This window comes from Cetorhinus maximus, chromosome 2 (genome assembly GCF_964194155.1).
Source record: "Cetorhinus maximus chromosome 2, sCetMax3.hap1.1, whole genome shotgun sequence".
Taxonomy (NCBI): Eukaryota; Metazoa; Chordata; class Chondrichthyes; order Lamniformes; family Cetorhinidae; genus Cetorhinus; species Cetorhinus maximus.
The window spans coordinates 10477035-10502505 of NC_135880.1; the positions used below are offsets into that span (position 1 = coordinate 10477035).

At 41.8% G+C, this 25471-nt stretch overlaps 1 protein-coding gene across 2 annotated transcripts in view; it reads left to right on the forward strand.

Moving 5' to 3' along the window:
• Positions 1–25471, forward strand: part of fam193a (family with sequence similarity 193 member A) — a 241983-nt gene that overhangs the window by 200638 nt on the left and 15874 nt on the right. The window contains exons 13-20 of one of the 2 annotated variants that reach the window (XM_078560819.1): positions 228–407; positions 3817–4071; positions 7669–7882; positions 9286–9549; positions 13318–13600; positions 14579–14765; positions 21379–21609; positions 23568–24417. In XM_078560819.1, coding sequence (XP_078416945.1) covers positions 228–407; positions 3817–4071; positions 7669–7882; positions 9286–9549; positions 13318–13600; positions 14579–14765; positions 21379–21609; positions 23568–24417 — 2464 coding nt within the window. The remainder of the gene's footprint in view (positions 1–227; positions 408–3816; positions 4072–7668; positions 7883–9285; positions 9550–13317; positions 13601–14578; positions 14766–21378; positions 21610–23567; positions 24418–25471) is intronic. The other variant, XM_078560827.1, reaches the window with a different exon arrangement.

Consider the following 25471-nt stretch of genomic DNA (forward strand, 5'->3'; position numbering starts at 1 on the left):
GGGGTTGGGATTGAACCACTTGGAACTAATTATCCATCTGTTTATCTCATTACTGTTTGTGAGAGTTCACTGTGTGTAAGTTGGCTGCCATGTTTCCTAGATTACATCAAAACTACTTCAGTGACTATGGAATGCTTTGGGACATCCTGAGGTCATGAAAGATGCTGTATAAAGACAAGTTAACTTGTTCGTTCCTTAATGCCCCCTTTTTTGAATTTGTGCTCTAGTCTCCCCAGGTAAGCAGCACCAGTAGTAGCTCTTCAGAAGTTGATGATGAAGATGGTGATGATGGAGAGAGCAGCAGTGAACCCCCTGCATCTCATACGGAGGAAATGCCTGGGAAGAGAGCAGCTAGAAAGGAGGAAGTGAGGAGGGACAGTCCACCGCCATCATATCCCAGTCAGCAGGTATTCATTGCATTAACAAAAAGAGAAAAAAAAATTATGGTTTGAAATGTGAAATAAAAAATGATAAAAGTTTGTGGAAATAAAGGCAGTCACCTTTGTGTTAAGGTAGCGACTCATCTTTGGTTATTGCAAGGGTTAAGAAACTAGTTATGATGACAGTTAGATGTGGATTTTGGAATTCTCCAACTCAGAGGGCTGTGGACACCTAGCTGTTAAATATATTCACGACAGAGCGATAGCTTTTCAGACACAGAGAATTAAGTGATATGAGGATGGGACAGGGAAGTGGAGTTGAGCTGGTTGATCAACAGTGATCTTGATCAATGGTGGAGTAGGCTCCTGTTTCTTGTGTTTTTATGCAATTACGTAAGATGATGGAGTAAACAGGGAAAGACTATTTCCTGTGGGCAATGTGCCAGTGACAATGTCATCAATTTAAAATTGTCACTGAGAAATTAAGGAGAGAGATTTGGTTAGTGGCCCTGTATATAGATGGTTGCGGAAGCAAGGGATGGTTGCCACATGTTGTGGGGGAGATTGGGGCATCTTTTAAGGGAAAAGCAAATGAGTCTTTTGAAGCAAAGGGAAGATGAAGGTTTATGGGTAGAAGATGGGCATAGATACAGCGAGCTGAATGGCTTCCTTCTGTTCTGTAATTTTCTATGGCTAACTGGAAATTAGATTGTTTGTCGGACTGAACAAAACTCTGGGGAGCAAGGAGGATGAGAGTTAGGAGTCAAGGAAAATTGTGCTTAACTTGATGAGACAGTTAATAGGTTTAATGACCTGCAAACAGAATTTTGAAGAGGTGCTTTTTTTTAGCCACCCAGCGAATTTTTACCTCTCACTTAAGCTTTTCATACAATAGCTTTGGCGGCCAGTCAACCTAGCCCATCGCTTTTGCAACTGACCACTTCAGTGTGGTAGCAACTGTGCGTTCTTGATTTGGATAATTATATTTATCTCAATTGTCCTTATTGTAAGAGGAGGGAGATCATTGGGCTTAGATTTATAAATAAAGTATTGAGAGGTAGGTAAGTTGATAAAGCTGTTTCTTGAGAAACAAAAAGCATGCTGAATCGTAGCCATTTTTAATGAGGGATATTGAGTAGCAACGGTGATGGAAACATACACAAATGATTGGTTAAACCGCAGTTAAAACTGTGCTCCATTTTGCACACCTTTTAAGAAGAATGTCAAGCCAGGGGAGAAGGTGCAGAAGAGAATCATGACAGTGATATCAGGCATGAAGAGCCTGATAGTTATTGGGAACTACTTGGCAAATTGGAGCTGTTTCATGAAAACAGCAAATATTAGGAGGAGTAAAAACAGAGAGTGCTAGAAAAACTCAGCGAGTCTGGTAGTGCCTGTGGAGAGAGAAACAGAGTTAATGTTTCGAGTCGAATATGACTTTTTGAAGAAGAGCCATATTGGACTCAGCCTTAACTCTGTTTCTCTCTCCACAGTTGCTGCCAGACCTGCTGAGTTTTTCCAGCACTTTGTGTTTATTTCAGATTTCCAGCATCTGCAGTGTTTTGCTTTTATGCTAATATTAAGAGGAGATCTGATGGAGGATTTCATATGAAGGGTTTAATAAGGTAAGTGTGGGGAAAATGATTTTGGTTGATAAATTAGTATTAAGAGAGACACAAACTTCAAATCACTACCAAAAAACCCAGGAGATGGTTAGGAGATTATTTTTCATTGCTGCGCAGTGTTTTGGGGATATGGAATTCCTTGTCAGAAACATTAATAGAAGCAGTTTTCATAATAGCTTTTAAAAGAGGGGAGGATAAATATTTGAAACCAAAAAATGTAGAAAGATATAGAAAAACAGCAGGGGAGCAGGAAGAAATGGAAGCTCTTTGAGTGAAGCGATCCCTCGTAGCTGCAAAAGATCCAAGTGCTATTAAATTCTGTCATTCTAAGTAAAAGAAGGATTTATGGTTAAGAGAGAGTGTCTGAATCAGTAAATTGAATCATTTGTTCTCATCCCATATAGTCATCATTAATCTTCAAATATTAGCTGTTCCAAAAAGCTGGTGAGCATTTTTGACTCAAATTGGTCAATTTTAGTTAATGCTGTTGTCTTTCAAACCCCTCACTATCTTCCATTCCACCCCCCCCCCCCCCCAACACTGTCCCAGCCCCAAGTATAATTCCCATCATTGCACTCATCATTTTCCACCTACATGCTATAGCTAGTCAGGCTGTTCATTGCCTCAACCATGCCTTTATCTAGACGTAACTGTTCCATGGCTGACCTCGCCACTTCACAAACTCTCGTTCATCTAAACTCTGCTGACCATATCCTAACTTGCACAAAGCCCGTTCGTCCATCATCCCTGCACATGCTAACCTATACTAGCTCCTGATCTGACATTTGTGATTTTAAAATTCTCATCCTGTGATGCTTCATTATGCTAAAGATGCTATAAAAGTACAAGTAGTAGGTGCTATGATAAATTCTTGATCCTTTTCTCAGAATAATTACTTCAGAAAGCCTTTATGTAGTTAAAATTAAGAAAGTGGGCATTTTTTTCTTACGAGCATTGGATCATTTGGAGGCTGTTAAATTGGGAACTAGGGATAAAGTTGTGCAGTTGTATCAGTTTTGAAGCAGTTTGCCCAAATAATTTAATGACAATTTAATGAATTGCGAAGATATTGTTCTTTGTTCATTAGTTAACATCACATCATTATATAGCGGAAGTTAGCAACAGTATAGATTCTGTCCTTCAAAGTATTATTCATGTTCACTGCCAGTAGCATGAGGCCATTCTGACCCAACGGCATTCCCAGACCCTGGGAAGGTGCCCTCCGTGATAAAGAACCCTTCAATGACTACCACTAGTCAAACATCCTGATGCTGCAGATTTGTACAATGTCAGTGGACTCATTGTGTCATTTTAAGGAAAATGATTATATCAACCAGTGTAAAAGTCTGGGAGAGAAAAAAATTAAAAAGATACATACATTGTGTTGTTTCTCAAATCCACTCGGAGATCAGTATTTCCTTTCCTCTGTACCTTGTTGTGCAAAATCATGGCCCTCTGGCACCAGATTGCACCTCGTGCAGAGAGTTGCAGGATTTACCATGAGATTGTGGATCCTATGTTGAATCACTTGCCTTGCAAGTATTGACTAGATGCAGTATGCTGCCATACTTGTGCAAGTAAGTCCCTGCTGCACCTCGGGTGTATGGCAGAGATGTTAGGCGGTTTTGTATGGCCTGATGCTGCACTATTGTAACCAGGCAGTTCATGATCACTCCATGTGCTGTTGGCTGCCTCACCCGCTTCGGGCATGGTGTTCTCTCAATTGTGGAGCCACTCTAATCCAATGCACATCTTAGAAGAGCATTTGATATCAGATAAAACTGCTAAAGATGTTTATTCTTTTTCCAAAGGCTGACCAGGTTCAGAATGTTTGTGAATGCCATGTCTGCAAGCAAGAAGGCTCTGGCCTGAACACATCTGCACTTGCGGCCGGGCGTCTCCCCAGCGGCCACCAGTTTTTACCCACAGAGAAGCCTTCCCATCCCGCTCTTCACCTCTATCCCCACATCCATGGACATTTACCACTGCACACCATCCCTCACCTGCCTCGGCCACTCCTCCATCCAACCCTTTACGCAACAACTCCGCCGTTCACACACAACAAGGTAAGGCTTTCCCTGCTTGGAAAGGACAGCGTTTCCTTTCCATGTTTACTTAGCTTGTGCATAAGCACCTTCCTGAAAGACTTTATCTTGAAACGTATTTAAAATTTGTGCACACAACAGCTTACATATTTGATGTGTATCATATTTAGGATTCTCACTTTCCACTTAATACCTAGGAAGTGGTGACGCTATTGCTAACAATGTTTCGACAAGCAGCTGAAATTCCCCATTAAATATGTGGCTGACTACTAGCTGTCCTGATGGACTTGTTTTCAAGAGAAGTCTGTTAATGGACTGTGCACATTTACTTTTACTGTTGCTCTTAGTTCTTTGTCATCCTCTCTCTCTCTTGGAAAAAATTCATCTTAAACTGAGTTTGTTGATTGTTTATTAGACCGAGGGAACAATTATCTGAATGTTAGATATCTATCTGTATAAAGTGTGAATTCCTATTGGTGATAATCATGGCACCAGGGCTCCAAGGGTTAGATTATGAGGAGAGTATTTAAACTAGGCTTGTATATCTTGGAATTTAGAAAGCTAAAGAGTGATTTGTTTGAAGTTTTAGGATTTTCAAATAAATTCATTGGGTAGATGTAGAAACTTTTCCTGCTGATGGTGGGAGTTCAGGATAAGAGGCCGCAACCTTAAAATCAGAGCTAGAGCATTCAGGAGAGAAGTTAGGAAACACTTTTTCGCAAAGGTTGGTACAAGTGTGGAACACTCCCACAAAAAGGTAGATGATAGCCCAGGAACGTAGGACTTCAGAGCTGAAATAAGGCATTCAACCCCTTGAGCCTGCTCTGCCATTCAATAAGATCATGACTGATCTGGTTGTGGTCTCAACTCCACTTTGCCGTCTGCCTCCTGTAACCCTTGACTCCCTTGTCTATCGAAAATCTGTCCAACTCTGCCTTAGATAAATTCAATGACCCAGCCTCCACTGCATTCTGAGGAAGAGAATTCCACATATCAACAACCTGCTGAGAGAAAAAAATTCTCCTCTCCCTCTTAAAATGGTTGACCTCTTATTCTTAAATTGTACTCCCTAGCTCTAGTCTCTCCCACAAGTGGAAACGTCCTCCAGTATTACCCTACCAGATCCCCTCAAGATGTTTTATGTTTCACTGAAATCAACTCTCATTCTTCTAAACTCCAGCCCAACCTGTTCAACCTTTCTTCATAAGATAGGCCCTTTATCCCAGGAATGAGTCAAGTGAACCTTCTCTGAACTACTTCCAAAACAGTTATATCTTTTTTCAAAGAAGGAGACCAAAACAGTACACAGTATTCCATTTGTGGTCTCACCAAGGCCCTGTACAGCTGCAATAAAACTTCCCTAATCTTATATTCCATTCCCCTTGCAATAAATGTCAACATTCCATTTGCCTTTTTAATCATTTGCCGTACCCGTATGTTAACTTTTTGTGATTCATGTACCTGGACACTCAGATCCTTCTGTACCACCAAGTTCAGCAAGGTCTTTTCATTTAAATAGTATACAGCTATTCTATTCTTCCTGCCAAAGTGGACAAGTTTACATTTTCCCACATAATGCGGCAAATGTTTGCCCACTCACTTAACCTGTCTATATCCCTTTGCTGACTCTCTGCCTCCTCTTGACAGCTTACTTTCCTACCTATCTTGGTGTCATCAGCAAATTTACCTACCATACGTTTGGCCCCTTCATCTAAGTCATTGATATAGATTAGAAATAATTGAGGGCTCAGCACTAATCCCTGTGGCACTCCACTTGCTGCAGCTTGCCAACCTGAAAAAGACCCATTATTCCTACTGTCAGCTAACCAGTCCTTTATCCATGCTAATATGTTACCCCTACACCATGTAATCTTATCTTGTGTAGTAACCTTTGATGTGACACCTTATCAAATACCTTCCGGAAATCCAAGTGCACCACATCTACAGGTCTCCCTTTATCCACCTTACTTGTTACTTCAAAAAACTCGAATAAATTAGTTAAACACGATTTCCCTTTCACAAATCCATATTGACTCTGCCTGATCAAATTATAAATTTCTAAGTATTCTGCTATAATCTCCTTTATAATGGATTCTAGCAATTTCCCTATGACTGATGTTAGGCTAATTGGCCTTTAATTTCCTTTTTCTCCTGCCTTTCTTGAATAAGGGTGTTACATTAGCTATTCTCCAATCCACTGAGGCCCTTCCAAAATCGAAGGAATTTTGAAAGATTATAACAGCTAATGATTTTATATCTTATATCAATAGGTTTTTACATGCCAATTTATAAAAGGATATGGAGCCACATTGGGTAGATGTCGTTCAGATACGGATCAACCATGATCTCACTGAATGACAGAATAAACTGAAGGGGCTGAATGACCTAATATGGTCGGAACAATATTGGGAGGAGCACAGCGGTTGCAGGAGAAGGCCCACGGACACCTTCTTGGGGTAACTAGGAATGGCAATGTGCTCCTGCCAGCGACAGCCAAGAAATAGTAAAAATTTGTAAGTTGAGGTTGATACTCCAGTGCAGTTTTGAACAAGTGCTGCATTGTCAAAGATGCAGATGCTCGCAGCAGCTCTGACCCTCATGCCTGTTCCAGTGAATATTAAAGAGCCCTCTGCGTCATTTAAAGAGCAAAGTGTTCCACAAGTGTCCTGGCCAGCAACCTTCCCTCAACATGCAAATCAGATTAACTGTTCAGTCATCTCGTTGCTCTCTTGATGTGCGTAAAGTGACTTTTTCACTTGCTTTCATAACTGACTGCACTTCAGAGAAGTTCACTACACTTGCTGAGGCTTACGGCATTTATGATAGAAAAGAAAATGTAACCACTGTTGCAATGTAAGAAATGTGGCAGCCAGTTGCGCACAGCTGGCTGCCACATTTCTTACATTCCAATTGTGGCTACGCATTGTTTTCAGAAATGTCGTAAACCTCCAAGTGCAGTGAGGTTGACCAAAAAATCCATGTTTGTGATGTTGATTGAAGGACAAATATTGGCCAGCACACTAGGAATAACTCCTCTTATCCTCTTCAAAAGAGTGCCATGGGATCTTTTACATCTACCCAAGCAGGCACATGGGGCCCCGATATAACGTCTCGTCTGAAAGACAGCATCTCTGATAGTGCAGCACTCGCTCAGTACTACACTGGAGTGCCAACTTTGATTTTTGTGCTCAAGCCCTGGAGTGGAACTTGAAGGAGGAACCATGTGACTTGAATGGAGAGTACCACCAACTGTGTGCAGCTGAAAATTACGACAAGGCGTTGTATGAACATTTTTTCTCTCTTTATAAGGTATGTGTTTTCTCTTTAGAAAAAATACTACAGAATGTGTTTGATCAGAACATTTATACCAGTCTTGCCTCTCCACTATGAAGCCCAGAATAAATTGTAACACCTTTTGATATCTTCTGAAACTGATGGGAATGAAGTCTTGTAGCCATCACTAATTTTTCAGTCCATTAAATAGATGGTTAACTGTTCAAATCCTGACATCTAACTTGCAAGAAGCTTCAACATGCAAGTTAGAGAGCGGTGTGCCATTCACATGATAATTATTTGTGGAGTGAATAATTATAACTGTAATTTTGCTTTGCTTTGCAGGCTCTTCCGTCAACCCCGCCTCCCAATCATACAAGCAAACATCAGGTGTTCAATGCTTCCCTCCAGGACCACATCTACCCAAGTTGTTTTGGTAGTACTGACTGGAACAACCCGCTCCTTACGTCCCACAAATTGGCAAGTCTCTGGGGATCAGAATTAATAAACGGGGACAAGCCATGGAACCCTGCTGCTTTCCTACCAGAAACATTATCTGGTAAGGAGCTGCTCTTTGCATTTTAGTGCACTTAAAAAGAAGCCCTTCAACCCGGTCCTGTGAATTGCTGCTGCTTGACTGGTTATTAGTGTAACTTTGAATATAATGCACATATTTTGAAATTTCTGTACACTGTGTCTGATACCTTCACACTAGAAATTTACTATATCTTTTTCCTTTTTAAATATTATAGGCAACTGGATGGGGGCAGTGCGTCAGACACTGTCCTTTATTCTCTTGGCCCTGTATTTAAATCCAGCCCTGGCTGATGGGTGAAAGTCCCCGAACTATAAGGATCATATGCATGCTGAGTTTAGGAAGTCTCTGTCTAACTCCTATAGGCATTTGCCTACAGCACAAAACTTTAGCACTAAAATAGCAACCTTAGTGAGAGAGAGAGAGAGAGGGAGACCCAAGACGGCTGGTATGGGAAATGGAAGCTAGTGGCAGTCTTGCAGCAGTCGGGTACTTGTCTGAGGCCGAGATGTAACCTGCATCTAACTTTGTTATTATTGACCTGGGAAGGCTTACTCTGTATCTAGCTCTGCTATTCCTGATCTGGGAGCACTTGCTGCTGACTAAATGCCTGAAGTGAAATGTTTCATTACCCAACAGTAAAATCTACAAGATGGGTTTAGACAAAAGGGATATTTGATTGGATTTTGGTCTTGCTATTTCAGAACGCCAACTTTCTTCCCATTGCAGCATCCAGTTGCTTCTCAAATAAACCCAGTATCTGCACCCTCCCCCCCACAACCTGAGCTGCCAAATAATCACAAAATTCCCCCACGCAGAAGTATGATGAGTGTATGTTTTCCAGAACCCTTGCTGTATGGAATTTGGTCAACTTTCCTTCTGCTTGTATTCACCACAAATAGTGACAGATTATGAAAAGAGGGTTCAGCTCATCAGTGGTGATTCTAGCCACCAAAGGTGGTGTGGCCTCATGCACTGCCCTCAATAGAGAGGGGAGAATCAACAATAAAACACCAGTGGCTGGGAGGAAACACTGATAAATCTTCACCAATTCTACAAGTCAACCGGGCAAGCTGCACAAGACCATGGTTAACTATGATACCTCATCAGGCAAATTTAATTAACCCATTTAACACTCTCGTACAACCATTGCTCCCAGGGAACTTGTCGAATCATTCTCAAAAGACTCCGCTGTACCCATATATAAATATTCATTTTTCCAGAAAATGAATATTATGTGGGAAAAGCAATTGTCCTGGATTCCAGCCTACACCTTTATCAGCCTGTTAGGTGTCTGTCCCATCACTAGAGAAAAATAAAATGAATAGATATCTTTTTAAAAAACTGCAAAGTAAAATTAACATGGCCAAAGCATGCGCGGAGAGGGTTTGCAATGTTTACCATCTATATTTGTCATTGTTTCACAGGTGATATGTTGGGGTCACCACTCCCAGAGATTAGGCCTGAAGCACTTCCTCCCACAACCAGCACAGACACCGTTGTCACGGATACAAAGGAGAAAAAGCCCGCATCTAGGAAAAAATGTCTCTACAACCCCCCTCCCTCGGTGGAAACAAACAAAGTCATCATGGCAACCTCCTCAGCCACCTCCTCTGTCTCATCAACAGCCACTACTGTGCAATCTAGCTCCAATCAGTTTAAGGTTTCATCCAAAAGGCCTACATCACTAGGTAAAGCCAGCCCACTTTCTGTAGTTTAACTTCAGGTGGAGTTAGATAGTTTGACATGTTGAAGTTATACAGGTTTTCTTTATCCAACGTATGTTCCAATGTGTTTAGAGTTAAATAATCAGTCATTATGGCACAGAAGGAGGCCATTTGTCCCATTACGCCCATACTGGATCCAAGGTTTAATTTTTATTAATTTTTTATCTTGTCTAGTATAGATTGCCTTTTATTTTCTTCTTGTTTTCACTTTTACTTGTTCCTAGTTCCCTCCTTTCTTGAAGGGTTGATCACTTGCTAGGGTTCCATTTCCAGAAGTGCTCGGCAAACCACCAATGCCTTTCCCAAATGGTTATTCATCATATTAGTTTTGACAACTGGAGCCTCTATAGTTAAGTCCAGTGTTGCCCTCCTTTGACTGTAGTATAACTTAGTTACTCAGAAGATGAATGAATTGATTCACTGCGAAGGGCCGGTAAAGTGAGCTACAATAATGCAGCCTTGTCAAGACTAGACAATTGGATATGTTGAAAGACACGCTATTTACCCTTTGCATCATGTGCAGCATTTTTAAAATTTATTCTTTCATAGGATGTGGGTGTTCCTGGCAAGACCAGCATTTGTTGCCCATCCCTGATTGCCCTTGAATCCTTTCAAAGGGCAGTTAAGAGTCAACAGCATTGCTGTGGGCCTGGAGTCACATGTAGGCCAGATCAGATAAGGGTGGCAGATTTCCTTCCCTAAAGGACATTAGTGAACCATTGGGTTTTTACCACATTCAATTATAGTTTCATGGTCGCCATTACTGAGACTAGCTTTCAATTCCAGATTTTATTAATTGAATTAAAATTTCACGGGCTGCCTTGATGGGATTTGAACCCATGCCCCCAGAAGATAGCCTGGGCCTCTGAATTATTAGCCCAGTGACTTAACCACTACACCACTAGGTTGTCAGCTGTGGCTCTGTATCAGAAGGTTTTGGGTTCAAGCCCCACTCCAAAGACTTGAACACAATCAAAGATGACCTAGTGAGTGCAGCACTAACCATTGTGCTATCAGAAATGCTGTCTTTCAGTTCTTGCATTAAACCAAGGGCCTGCCTGCCCTCTCGGGAGGGTGTAAAACGGCCCATAACAAAGAGCAGGGCACATCTTCCCGACATTCTAACCAGTATTTCTCTGTCAACCAGTATCCCTTCTATTTAAAAAAAAGGTCTAGCTATTATTTTAGTTGTTGTTTGTGGGAGCTTGCTATGCGTAATCTGGCTACCACATTTCCTATGTTGTTTGAGTGGCTATACCCCAGAAGTAAAATGTTTTGGAACATCCAGACATTGATAAAGACTTTTTTTTTGTTGTTGTTGAGTGCCATGGTGTTTGGCCTTTGTAATGTGCACTCTGGAGCAACCAATATTAGGTTTGCTTGGCAAGGGTTGCAGCTAGCGCTCAATGCAAGTGTGCAGCTTTTTTATGAATATTTTTTCCAATTGTGGGGAAGGTTGCTCTGGCTGACTGCTTCCCTGTGAGTGGAACAAAATCTTTGTTGTATGCTTGAGAGAAGACAGCTTGACACCTGACATTACAGGCTGCATGCATTGTAAAAATTAAGCTTCAACTCAGTGGCATCCTAATTATTAAGCTGCAGTAACTTGGTGGACGCTTTCTCACTAATTTATCATTGTTACAGCCAGGGTGCATCAAACTTGGTTTAGTACTGCAGCTCAATATAAATTGTATTTCCTGTCAAGTTCACAGTTGCTGAATGGAAATAGAATCTGCGAACATTGTTTCAGTTCCATTCAGCAAATCCGTGCTGTCGCCAGGATTTTACTGAAATCATAACTTTGGCATCTGCCACCAACTCCACTCCCTTGCCATCGATCCCACCTCCCACCATATCTACTCTGGTTTAACCATTCACAATACCTGATGAAGAGTCACAGATCTGAAACATGAACACTGTTTCTCTCTCTCTGCAGATGCTGCCAGACCTGCTGAGTATTTCCAGCATTTTCTGTTTTTATTTCAGATTTCCAGCATCTGCAGTATTTTGGCTGTGTATCACAACATTTGGATTCCGTTTGACCCTCGCGCCCACTGTCATTAAAACCCTCAGAATAAGGGCTAAGCCATTTAGGACTGAGATGAGGAATTTCTTCACTCAGAGGGTGGCGAATCTTTGGCGTTCTCTACCTCAGAAGGCTGTGGAGGCTCAGTTTTGAGTATGTTCAAGTCAGAGATCGATAGATTTCTTGTTAGTGAAGACATCAAGGGTTATGGAGATAGTGTGGGGAAAATGGCATTGAGGTAGATCAGCCATGATTTAGTTAAATGATAGAACAGGCTCGAGTGGCCGAATGGCCTCCTCCTCACATGTTCCTTGACTGTACCTTTGCCACCTATAGACTTGACTACTGTAGACATTGATAAAGAAAAATTAACACTTTTTCTGCACTTCAAACTGATATAGTCTTTAAAAGTTAGTAGCGCAAACCTTTTTAAAAAAAAAAAGCAAGCTTTATTAGATAATTAACAGTTGCCACCTAAACCACAAGCACTTGAATATTCATTTGACTCAATTCTTATTCACGGGGCCTGAGAATTGGTTATATTTGGTCAGTGATTTGTTGTCAATTGAGCAAAGTGGTAGTTGTGTTGAACAATAGACAAAAGGTGCATTAGTGCCGAAAAAAATGTAATAACAACCGAGCTTGTAAGGATTATGAGGCAATTTCAACAGCAAAAGTTTTTAAAATTTATCCATTACGATATGTGTTGCAAGGGGGAATCTGGTGCGAGGACAAATTCAACAACTTTTAATTTGTTCCCTTGTCTCCAACTTCCCCAAGTCCCTCGTCACCTTTATAGTTTCCCATTGTCACATACCTGAAGCTGGGAGTAAATTATTTGGATGGTAAATTTTTCGGTGGCTGCCACAGTACGTTCCCTTCTCCAGCTGGTGGGCAGGAGACTCAAATCACATATTGAACACTGGTCTATGCATTCCGTTTGGCCTGGCAAAGCCTTGGCGAGAAATATCCTGTTGTGGAAAGTAGAGCTGAATCACATTAGAAACAGGAGTAAGCCATTCTGCCCTTTGGGCCTGCTCTGCCATTCAGTTTGAACATGGCTAATTGTATCTCAACTCAGTTTTCCTGTGGTGAGCGGGAGGGGATCAGGCAGGGAAGCGGCAAGCGGGAGGGGGTCGGGCAGGGAAGCGGCGAGCTGGAGAGGGCCGGGCAGGGAAGCGGTGAGCGGGACAATCCTGGAGCGGATAAGGCCACTCCATTGAATCTAGTGCAAAATGGCGCTAAAGCGAAAGTCCCAATGCCAAGTGTGCATACCGGCCCTATGATACATGTGACACTAAAGTGAAATGAAGTTGAATGAGGCAACTTAAGATGGCACTTAGCTAGGTCCTCTTGTTCTCACTCTTAACAGTAGGGAATTGTTTATCTGTATCTATTCTATTAAATCCTTCTAACATTTTAAACCAAGTGACCATTGCCTGATGCATATAGCAGATAGTCTAAAAAGTTGAGATGCAGGCATGGTGTCACTTAGAAAAATTGCAAACTTAATATGGAAAGCTAATGCGAAGCTTTAGTTTTACTGACATAAAATTTGTTTAGTTATTTTGTAATGTTTTCTATTTTTTAAGTGTTTCCATAATTGAAGAAATATGTTGACTCAAAGCTGTAATACACTGGTGTTTACATTTCCGATGGTGGTGACCCATCCGTTGACTTCCTTATGCGTTTTGCTTTTGGCACAGGTGAAGTATTCCACAATTTAGGTAAAGAAGACCACAGACATCCGACACCGGTTGCACCTAGGAACAGCCCCACAGGTTTAACATCTCTTCCATCTCTCACACCCACGCCGCTGTCCCCTGCCTCTGCACCTCACATGCCTAACCTTGTGACTTCGCCTTTTCCAAAGACAGCTTCAACCGCCCCAGGTTTTGTTGATCCCCATTCTGGGCTCTGTCCAACCTCAACTGCACCCCCTGCAGCTACTACAGAAGGTTCAGTGAGTGCTTCAGCCAGTGTCTGCAGGTGAGTACATGACCAGTGTCTGCGACTATTCAGATTATTTATGGTTTCAGGCAAGTGTTTCCGTTTAATATGTCATGTGAAGCAAGTCTGGAACAAAATGAATCCAAGATTTATATATATATTTTATGGTGAATATTTTGGAATGACTGCAGCTGAGTCACAATGGTGTGAAAATGTTTCCCAATGTTGACCATTCTGTATTGTAGCCACTGATAAACACAGGCTGGAAGTAAAACTGGTCCTGATTCCATTCCGCTTGCTTACCTAGAAAATTTGGTCATCATTTAAGCCCTGATGCCCAATATTGGTAAGTTAGCCATCTGAGTAAATATCATAGACTGATGCTGCCGTGCACTACTGGGAAGTACTGCATTGTTGGCGATGCTGTCCTTCGGCTGAGATGTGAACTTGAGGTCGCTTCTGCCTGTTCAGTTGGTTCAGGTGAATGGTGAACAATCCTATGACTCCATTTGAATCAAGTTCTCCTGATGCCCTAGCCAGTGTTCCTCTCTTACCAAGCACCACCATCAATTATGGCTCTGTGGGATTGTGCTGTACTTTAATTAGTTGCCACATTTGCCTACATAATTCCTTGTGCACAAAGAAATTCCTGAGACACCTAAGTTGCTATATAAATGCAGTCGGACTGGAGTTAACTACAACGTCTACGTACAGAGAAAAGTCTCCCAATTGCTTTACAGGGCAGCAAAAGGTATCATTGAACAGCAAACAATAGAAAGGAGAAAGCTAAAGGTTGGAGCAAGTGAGAGAGAGCTGTGATTGATGAGAAATTGTAATTCATGGAATAGGAATCAGTAATTGAGCCTTTGGAAGCAAGCTCCTCAGGAAAATAGTGTCTCTTGATAAGTAGGAATGAGAACTCGTAGGGATGAATCCATACTTTTGTATTCCTTTCCCTTCCTATTCTCATGCACCAAGTTTAACTCTGGTGTAACTGCTTGTTTGATGCTTTTGTAGTGACCCAGACTGCGAGGGACACCCGTGTGAGAGTAGCAATGTGTATGACCATCAGCAGTTTGATGGTGAAGAGAGTCAAGACGAAGACAGCTGTTCAGAACATAGTTCTAGTACCTCAACGTCAACCAATCAGAAGGAAGGAAAGTATTGTGACTGCTGCTACTGTGAATTCTTCGGGCACGGTGGGGTGAGTGATTCTTGCTATTGCAGGGGCCAGGGTGGGGTGGTGGTCGCGGTCTAGCACTTCAACTAGAGCTACTGCTTTTGCTTCCGATTATATTCCACCACATACATGCATACCTGCACCTCAAACTTTCAGAGGACCAGTAGCACTATGATGTTGTACATTGCCCCACAATGCGAATTATCCCACAGGATTGCTATTCCCCCTTGAGAATTAAAGGTGCACTGTCTCATATCACTTAAGAGTGAACTTCAGTGCTGAAGCAGCCAATGACTAACTCAGATGTAAGAGTAGAGAAAATGTTTTCACTTGTTGGGGAGTCCAATACCAGGAACCATAAATATAAGATAGCCACTAATCTAATAAATTCAGAAGAAATTTCTTTACTTAGACTGCGTTAGAATGTGGAATTTGATTCTACAAGGAATTGTTGAATGATAGCATTAATGTCTTTAAGGGGAAGCTAGATAAACACAAGGGAGAAAGGAATAGAAGGATATGCAGATAGGGTGACATGTAGAGGGGCGGAAGGAGGCTTCTGGAGCTTAGGCACACAAATGGCCCAGTCGTGTCAAATGACTTCTTTCTGTGCTGCACGTTCTGTGAAATCGGGTTAAATCTTCCACAAAACTGCCTCGGTCGTAACCTGGCAGGACGAATCGCCTCTCCATTGGTCAATTTTTTTAATTTCATCGATTTCAACAACAGGCTGGAAACCCAGTCTTTCAGATTCCGGTCCAGAAAGGTGTTGCGTTCTTAATTGAGTTGCTCCAGATCGCCACCTGTGCCAGTGTTACAAGGTGACCAAGGCTGGGAGCTGAGTATTAAAGGGTATTTGACATTTTGGAAGACAGAAAGCTAGGAAAATGTAATGGGGTAGCTCTGTTAATTAAGGACGACTGTACAGTTGTGAGAGATGACCTTGGCTCTAATGAGTAGACGTATAATCCATCTGGGTAGAGATAAAAAATCGGAAAGATGAGAGTTCACTTGCGGGAATGGTTTTATATGCCCCTTAATTGTATGATAGAGTATACGGGAAGAAATAAATAGGGTGTGTACGAAAAGTGCTGCAATAATCATGGGTGACTTTAATCTACGTGTAGATTTAGCAAATCAAATTGGCGAAGGTAGCCTGCAAGAGTTAATGGAGCGTATTTGGGACAATTTCTTAGAGCTGTACATTGGAGTAATGTGCAAGGAGCAGAATATCCTAGACCTGGTAATGTGTAATGAGACAAGATTAATCAATAACTTCGTAGTAAAGAGCCTCTAGATGACAGTGATCATAACGTGATAGATTTTCACATTCAGTTTGAAGATGAGAAGTGTGGTTCTAAGACTAGTGCTTTTAAGTTTAATAAAGGTAAAAAGGGTATGAAATAAGAGCCAGCTAAAGTGAACTGGGAAACTAGGCTAAAAGTTAGGACAGTAGAGATCCAGTAGTAGACTTTTAAGGAGATATTTAATAACTCTCAACAAAGACTTATCACAGTGAAAAAGAAAGGCTCTTTGAGAAGGATGCATCATCCATGTCTAAATAAAGTTGTAAAGAATTGGATCAAATTGAGAGAAAGACTACAATTCTGCAAAGATTTGTGGCAGGTCAGACAATTAGACAGATTTTAAGAACCAGCAAAGAATGACGTAAAAAAAATGAAGAGGAAGAATTAGATTGAGAGAAAACTAGCTAGAATATAGAACAGTAAGTTTTTACAAGTATTTAAAAAGGGAAAGAATAACAAAAGTGAGCATGGGTACTCTCGAGCGAGAGACTGGGGAATTAATAATGGAAAACAAGGTCATGGCAGAAGCGTTGACCAGGTATTATGTGCCTGTCTTCACTATAAAGGACTTAGAAAACTTCCCAAAGATACTTGAAAATCAGGAGGAGAAAGGGAGGAAGGAATTTAGAACAATCACCATCACCAGGGAAAAAGTAACTAAAGGCTGACGAGCCCCAGGACCTCGGGTCTCAAAAAAAAAATGGCTGCAGACACAGTAGAGGTATCGGTTATAATCTTCCAAAATTCCTTAGGTTCTGGCGGAGTCCCAGCAGATTTGAAGATAGCAACTATAACACCTTTATTCAAGAAAGGAGGGAGACAGAAAACAGGAAACAATAGGCCAGTTTGCCTAACATCTGTCATAGGGAAATCACCAGAATCCATTATTAAGGAGCTTATAGGAGGGTACTTAAAAAGTCATAATGGCATCATGAAGAGTCAACAAGGTTTTGTGAAAGAGAAATCGTGTATAAGTTCTTTGAGGAAGTAACAAGTAAGGTGGACAAAGGGGGAACCTGTAGAAGTGGTGGACTTGGAATTCCAGAAGGCAATTGATGAGGGACCACATCAAACATTACTGCACAAGATAAGAGCTCTTGGTGTTTGTGGTAATATACAAGTCTGAATAAAGGATTGGTTAGCTAACAGGAAGCAGAGAATAGGGATAAGTGGGTCTTTTTCGGGTTCGCAAGCTGTAACGAGTGGAATGCCAAAGGGATCCGTGCTGGGGCCTCAACTGTTTACAGTCTATATCAGTGACTTGGATGAAGGGACCGAATGTATGGTAGCTAAGTTTGTTAATGACACCGAAATAGGTAGGAAAGTAAGTTGTCAAGAGGAGCTGAAGAGTCTACAAAGGGTTATTGATAGGCTAAGTGAGTGGGCAAAAATTTGGCAGGTGGAGTATAATGTGGGAAAGTGCCTTGCCCACTTTAGAAGTAAAAAAAGGAAAGCAGTATACTGTTTAAATAGAGCGAGATTGCAGAACTCGTGGCAGAAGAGGACCTGGGTATCCTGGTGCATGAATCACAAAAAGTTAGTGTGCAGGTACAGCAAGTTATTAAGGCGGCAAATGGAATGTTGGCATTTATTGTAAGGGAAATGGAATATAAAAGTAAGGAAGTTTTGCTGCAGCTGTACAGGGCCTTGGTGAGACCACATCTGGAGTAGTGTGTCCAATTTTGGTCTCCTTATAAGGATATAATTGCATTAGAAGCAGTTCAGAGAAGCTTCACTCGATTCATTCCTGGGATGAAGGGCTTATCTTACGAAGAAGTGTTGGGCATGTTAGACCTGGATCCATGAGAGGTGATTGTACTGAAACATATATGATCCTGAGAGGGCTTTACAGGGTGGATACTGGGAAGATATTTCCTCTTGTGGGAGAGACGAGAACGAGAGGACACAGTTTCAGGACAAGAGGTCGCTCTTTTAAGATGGAGATGAGGAGAAATTATTTCTCTGAGGGTCAATAGGCTGTGGAATTCTCTTCCCAGAAAACAGTGGAGACTGAGTTATTGAATATATTGAAGGCTGAATTAGATAGACTTTTGATAGACAAGGAGTCAAGGGTTATGGGGGGGCAGACAGGAAAGTACACTTGAGACCACAGTCAGATCAGCCATGATCTTATGGAATTGTGGAGCAGCTCATAAGCTCCTTTGGCTTATTCCTGCTCCTATGTGACGGTTCTCCGATTGCCACCTGGGCAGTGAAGACAGAAATTTACTCCATACTCATACTCCAAGCACTGTGCCTAGAATATATACATCTAAACCAAGTCTGGCATGTTACTTAAGGCCTGACGTCTCTCTGCTAGTGATTTTGAAGAACCCTGAGAGATATATCAAACATGAACTGTGTCTGCAGAATTTCCAGAGGCTTGGAACATTTCCCTATCCGTCTCCTTGTCCATGGAATTACATAGTATTTACAGCACAGAAACAGGCCAATCAGCCCATTGGGTCTTTTTGGTATTCATGCTCCAAATAAACCACCTTCCATTTTACCTCACCTACCTCTATCAATATACCCTTCCATTTCTATCACCCTCATGTACATATCTAACTTCCTCTAAATTACATCTGTGTTATTCCCCTCAACTATTCTACGTGGTAGCAAGTTCTATATTCTAACTATCCTGAATAAAGTTTCCTCTGATTTCTCACTGGATTTAATAGTAACTGTATTATATTTGTGGCCTCTAGTTTTGGACTTCCCTGCCAGTGGAGACATCTTTTAAAGATTTGTTAGGTCATCTCACTTTTCTGGAGAAAAGCCTACTCAGTCTTTATATTGGAGCAGTGCTTGTTATTCAGGAAGCCAATGAGTGACACCACCCCCCACTCCTCCCCTTCCCCCTTTAAAAAAAAGGTCTGCATTTACACCAACAGTGGCAAGCATAACTTTATTTCTTAGTGTGATCAGATGTCTTCCCTATTCTAAATTTTGGTGAGAGTTGCTAATATTAATATTGTGCATATAGTATATTATCAGTTTTATTTAAACATTTTTAATATAAGGTGGGGAAGGTTTGTTTAGAGCGTAAGCACTGGGATAGACCTGTGCTGTAGATCCTACATCAATTTTGTTCTGAACTCTGTATCTCCATCCACTTCACTGGATGGAACAAAGTGACAATTGCAGATTGATCTAGCAGCCTCACTTGAGCAAGGGAATGGTCAAAGTAGTTTGGGTTGATGAGGATCATGCAGGCTACGTCTGGCAGCTGAACTTGAAAACCAGAAGAAGAAACAATGCTGAATACAAATGCCCTTCCAACTCAGTGTCAGAGGTTTGTGAGTTCACGTCCATTCTGGGACTAGGCACAACTGTCAAAATGCTTCCTTGCTGTAGATGCAGTATTTTGGATCATAAGTTAAATGGAGGCCCCATCCATTAACGTTAAAAATCCCATGGTGCATGTGTATTAATTCGTGGTGTTATTTGTGTTAGCTTGTGATGGTGAAAAAGTGCAGCTGTCTGTGTTCAATCTCTCTCTCTCTTTCTCTTCTCTGGAATCTTTCTAATTAGTATTTGGATATTTGTAACACAAAGTTTATTTAATCCATAATTTATGTTAAGTGTTTAAAAATGCAAGTTTTTTCACAGGTATTTGGGATTGGCTAATTATATCAAATTAAGGAATTGTAATGTAGCAATTAAGCTCTGATTAATATGTCTTATTATTGGGTGGAATCAATATGAAGGAAATGTAACTCATTCTTTTGAGAACTAAGAATATGCACAATATACTTAGTCATCATTTTGTCTCCGTGTATGTTACTTTTTTTTATATATGGGTACTGTTAAGAACCGTAGGATTTGACAACATTTTGGAGGCCCCAAGGAACCTTGATACCAGCTGGTAGTTTACAGTTTGTCTCACACAGGCACATTGTGTAGCCATCAGATCAGAAGTGACCAGTTTTCTGCTCCCTAAGGCACAGAGGTCAATTTAGGACTCATGCCATCATCCCATTTGCAGTCAGCTAACTTGGCACTTAGCAGAAGTTGAGCTTGGAGACTTCCTGCTCCAGATTGCTCAGCTACTCACTCTCTTAATCAGCTAAGCTGTCAGAGGTCCACCAAAGGTGAAGCGGTTTTAAAAGGCAAGAAAACGATACAGTGCACATTCTGTGCTGGCTTCAATGCAACGACTGGGTGGAATTTTGTTCCTTCACAGCTGAGAGCCAGTGTGGTGATCCTGCCCTTGGAATTTTCTGTTTCTTTAACAAAAAGAGTTCAACAAAGAAAATTGGCATTGCAGGCTGAAAGCCTTCATGATTTCACCTGAGGCAGTAAAACATTACAGACTGTATCACTTGTCCGATTTCCACAAACCAGCAAAAGAATGGAACTTTTGCTTGATGAAAAGTGCGGTTGTGTGTATTTAATCTCCATGCTCCAGATTCTCATCAGTATTTAGATATTTGTAAAGTTAATGGAAGCAGAGGTTAGGCCATGGGTCAGTTTGCAGCTGAATACTTCTTGTACTTTAGTTGTTTTGAGGAAAACAGTTATTGTATAAAATGTCCTTGTGATGCAGAGTTTTTTTTATTTTAATTTTTTCCCTACTCGTCACTTTCCCATGAAGGTGGTGGTGACTACTTGCTGGGGTTAGTTTCACAGGCACTGCTGTGGTGCCTCACCAAGGGGCCATTACTCATTTGTGGCCCTTACCAGCAGTGATTCAACTGTCAAAGCCATTGTAATTGAGCATGAGCTGTTGTGTTCATTGCAACCACATGTATGCACACTAGAGAGATTACCAGATAGAGGTCGAGTGGTAGCTTTGAATTTTCCTAACTTTGCTGAAGGGTTGGAGGAGGTTGGTGAGGGAGCAGGCAGCTCCAATGCCAATGCAACATCCTTAACATCACCCCAAATGAGTTCGGCTAAATTGGGAGAGAATAAAACCATGCAACGAATTTACATCCTGCTTCCTAAAGCCATTTTTCTACCTCCTTTTAACAGCACAGTTTTTTAAGCCATGCTTTGTTCATAAATTCGACCACAATATGTATGTATGAACAGGTGGCTGGTAGTAATTTGCACGATGTAGTCTAAGGTTGTCAAGAGTTGTGCATCTGCTGTTTGTTGCATTGACAGTAGGTGCGATCTTTGACACAGCAGTATTGATAATATGGTTTATTTTGCTAGCAGCTGCAAAAGCAGTAAAGTTTTATTGCCAGATTGTTTTAATGCTGTGTGATTTTCAACTGCGAAGTGGTTTAAACTTGCTGTTGGATTAACTTTGTTTAGTTCTGTTAATTTGAGCCAATAACAAAAGTGGACTGCAATTGACTGTTATTGCCCATGTCTTTCAGCCACCTGCTGCACCAACGAGTAGAAACTATGCAGAAATGCGGGAGAAGCTACGTTTACGGCTCACAAAACGAAAAGAGGAGCAGCCAAAGAAAGCAGACCAGATCCTCGAGAAAGAGCAGATAGTAGATCATAGAAAAGTAGAAGACCTATTACAGTTTATAAATAGCACAGAATCTAAACCAGTCAGCAGTTCGAGGGCAGCTAAACGAGCACGGCACAAGCAGCGAAAGGTAAGAGATTTCTCCACACTACAGGCTGGAGAAAACCCCTCCTGTACAGTCAGTTTACACTGTACTGAATTATTTTGAAGGTTATGATGCAGATGGGTAACATGGTTGCTTTTGGTGTTCAGTTACACAGCAATAAATGGTCACGTTTCAGTTGTTTGTTTAGATAAATATTAATTGTCATATGAATCAGATTTGGAGTACAAGCTATTGTGCTTGTCCCCATTATGATACAGATACTTCAGAATCTAGAGAAAGAATTGACCGTTCAACTCTTCAATATTATTCCATCCTCAGGCCAAATATCAAAAACCTCCCTCCCACGCCACCCTGATATCACCTGTTTTGGGTGCAGTAAATTATTTTTCCAAATTCAGCCTTGAAAGTAAGATGTTAATATCTTCATAATCCTCAAACTCCCTTCTTAACATGTGTTAATCCAGCTTCTTTTTTGTAGATGCTGTTCATTCCTAAATAAATAGGAAGCCCTGAGGGTGGCAAGGGCACAGATTGTACTCTGGGTTGGGGACTTCAGTGTCTATCACCAAATGTGGCTTGGTAGCACCACTACTGACCGTGCCGGCTGAATCCTGAAGGACATATCTGCCAGACTGGCCCTGCGGCAGGTGGAGGGAATCAACCAGGGGAAAATCTACTAGACCTGATCCTCACCAATCTACCCATTGCAGACGCATCTATCTATGACAAAATAGGTAGGAGTGACCACCATACATTCTTGTGGAGATGAAGTCCCATGTTCACATTGAGAATACCCTGCATCAAGTTGCATGGCACTACCACCTTGCTAAATGGGAAATATTCAAAACCGATCCAGCAGCTCAAAACTGGGCCCACAGCGCCAAATAGAGGCCATCAGCAACAGCAGACTTGTATTCAGCCGCTATCAATAATCCCATGGCCTAGCATATCCCTACAGATACAGGGCTCTCAGAAGAGTGTGGGGGCAGTGATTCTAATTTTGGATTATTCTTGTAAGCCGGCACAATAGGTTGAATCTTTTTTTGTTTGTTCATTCATGGGATGTGGGCATCACTGGCTAGGGCAGCATTTATTGCCCATTCTGAATTGTCTTTGAGAAGGTGGTGGTGAGCTGCCATCTTGGACCACCACTGTCCATATGGTGCAGATACATCCACAGTGCTGTTAGGGAGGGAGCTCCACAATTTTGAACCAGCGACAGTGAATATATTTCCAAGTCAGGATGGTGAGTGGTTTGGAGGGGAATTTGCAGGTGGTGGTGTTCCCATGTATCTGCTGCCCTTGTCCTTTGTGATGGTAGTGGTCATGGGTTTGGAAGGTGCTGTCCTGAGGAGCCTTGGTGTGTTCCTGCAGTGCATCTTGTAGATGGTACACCCTGCTGCCACTGTGCGTCAGATTTAAACATTTTTGGTTTTAGGCCTGTGGGTTTTGAGAAGTGGTTTATGTAGCAAGGAGATGGAGAACTCCAAATGGATTTTGAATTCTAGAAACCGAAGTTTTTAGGGACATTGGGTTCATCATTTAACAGAAGAAATAGGGAGAGGGAATATAAACTAAATGGCACAATTCTAAAAGGTGATCTGGGGGTTCATGTGCTTAGACCTTTGAAGCTGGCAGGGCATACTAGAGAACAGTTAGCAAAGCAAACATCAAATGGAAAACAACATTTGTGGCATTGCTGGTTTCTGTGATAAAAGCAAAAAATGCTGGAAATACTGACCAGGCCAGGCAGCTCTGGGGAGAGAGAAACAGGGTTAACGTATCAGGTCTCTGAGCATGCCTGCCTCAGTAAGTCATTTTCTATAGACTTAACTTGAGAATTGGACCCCAATCCTTCACCTCTGTTAGCTGGGTGGAAAACGTATTTGAAGACCTTAAGGACTACAACTAGGTGAGTAACACACCTTTTATAATAGCGACAAAAGCTTTAGCTCAATAAACTTACTGCTGTTTTCCTCCAGCAGGAAGAGAAGGCTCGACTTGAGGCTGAAGCCCGTGAGAGAGAACAGTTGCAACTTCTGGAGGAACAGAGGCGGCGGGAGGAGGAAGAGCGGCTAAAACAGGAGCTGCAGCGGCTTCAAGAGTTGCAGCAAATCAGATCTGCCAAGAAAAAGAAAAAAGAGAGAACGAAAGAGTCCCAAAAAAGCGAGTGCTTTCTACAAAATGCACGACTAAAGGAAACTGCTGTGGATCTAGTAAATGATAACAGCAAATCCCAGCAACCAGACAATGTAGCAAAACCTACCAACTCTCCACCCACGCAAGCAAACAGCAAAGAGGAGCAGAGAGCGATGCCAGAACCTAGTACGACACAGCCGGTACCAGCTAACGGGAAAGACCCCAGACTGCCCCAGGCTCCATCTCAGCGGGAGGCAAAGGCCAAGCAACCAGAGGCCAACATCAGCCCAGATCCCACACTGGTCCACAATGAAGTAAACAGCAAGCAGAAGTTAAAATCACAAGTGGTCAAACAGAGTACTGAACGGCCTTTGAAGCCAGCTGAGGGCTTCAGACCCTGCGAGGTGCACCAGAAAAGCTCAGCCAAGTGTCAGGCAGAATTGGGGGCACCCAAACCAAAGCTGTCCGAATGCCAAATGGTGACGGAGCAGAGAAAGGAAGAGAAGAAAGGAGTTAATGGCAACGGGAAGAAGCTCAACCATGTGAAGGAAGACAAAGTGCCGGTAGTGTGCGAATCTGCCCCTTCTAATGATCAGCAACAAGTTAACAAAAACACTGCAGAATCGCCCCAGCCCAAAGGAAAGACCAAGAAAAACAAAAAGAAGAAAGGCGACAAGTTGAACAACTCTATTGGTAAGTTTCAAAAGGCATTTGTTAAGGTGCCACGTCAAAGATTACGACATGGGATAAGAACACATGGTGTAAGTGGTAACGTATTAGCATGGATAAAGGATCAATTAGCTAACAGGAAGCAGGGATAAATGGGGCTTTTTTGGGTTGACAAGCCCTAACTAGTGGAGTGCCACAGTGATCAGTGCTGGGGCCTTAACTATTTACAATTGTTATGGACAGGAAGGGGTTTAATTTCAAACAACCCTGATTTCCCCTCTCATCACCTGTCCGTAAAGAGAAAGGTGGTTTGATTTTTTTTAAATTTCCCCCTTTATAAATGGTGGCGTATTTTCCCAACCCCTTAGTTTTGGAGTGATTCAATCCTCTATTAATAACCCAACAGCCAACTTGAGAGAGAATAAAATAAGAGGGTTAGTTTATTTTACATACTGTCAAAATGCGGGGAAGGTGTGTCGCTACATAACCCCGGTACTTTCACGCAATAAAAGAGGATAAGGGAAAGAAAGAGTTACAGCGCAAGGACCACAGACAAAATAAGAATTATTGTTTCACGTTAGTCTAGAGTCCAGAATCTAAAGTCCAGTGGTGTATTCCTTCAGAAAGGTTAGCAGGTTGAAGCTGATACTAGGTGATTGACTTTTCCAGTAGCGATGACTTCCACAATGGGCAAACCCCATAGAGATGAATTAGTCTTGTAGTCGGCACTGGCACAGAAGTTCTCATAGAAACAGTGTAGATGAGGGCCAGGCAATTTAAACCTGAACAGAGCTCTGGTTCTGCTGCTGTTTGGTTGATGGAAGATGGCAGGCTGCTAACATGGAGTTCTGTTTCTCTTCTGAGATTAAACAGCAACTGAAGACAGAATTCAAAGGCTGTCGAATAAAAGCAATTCAAACAGTTCAAGCCTCAGTCATGTGACAGGGTGGATTAGGGTCAATGCATTCAGCTAATGATGTACTTTAAGGAGACTTGTTAAAACCCATTGTATTTTGGGCAGGTAACTGTAGAACCATTAGCACAATGTTGGAGATGAGTCACAAATAGCCCTGCCTTT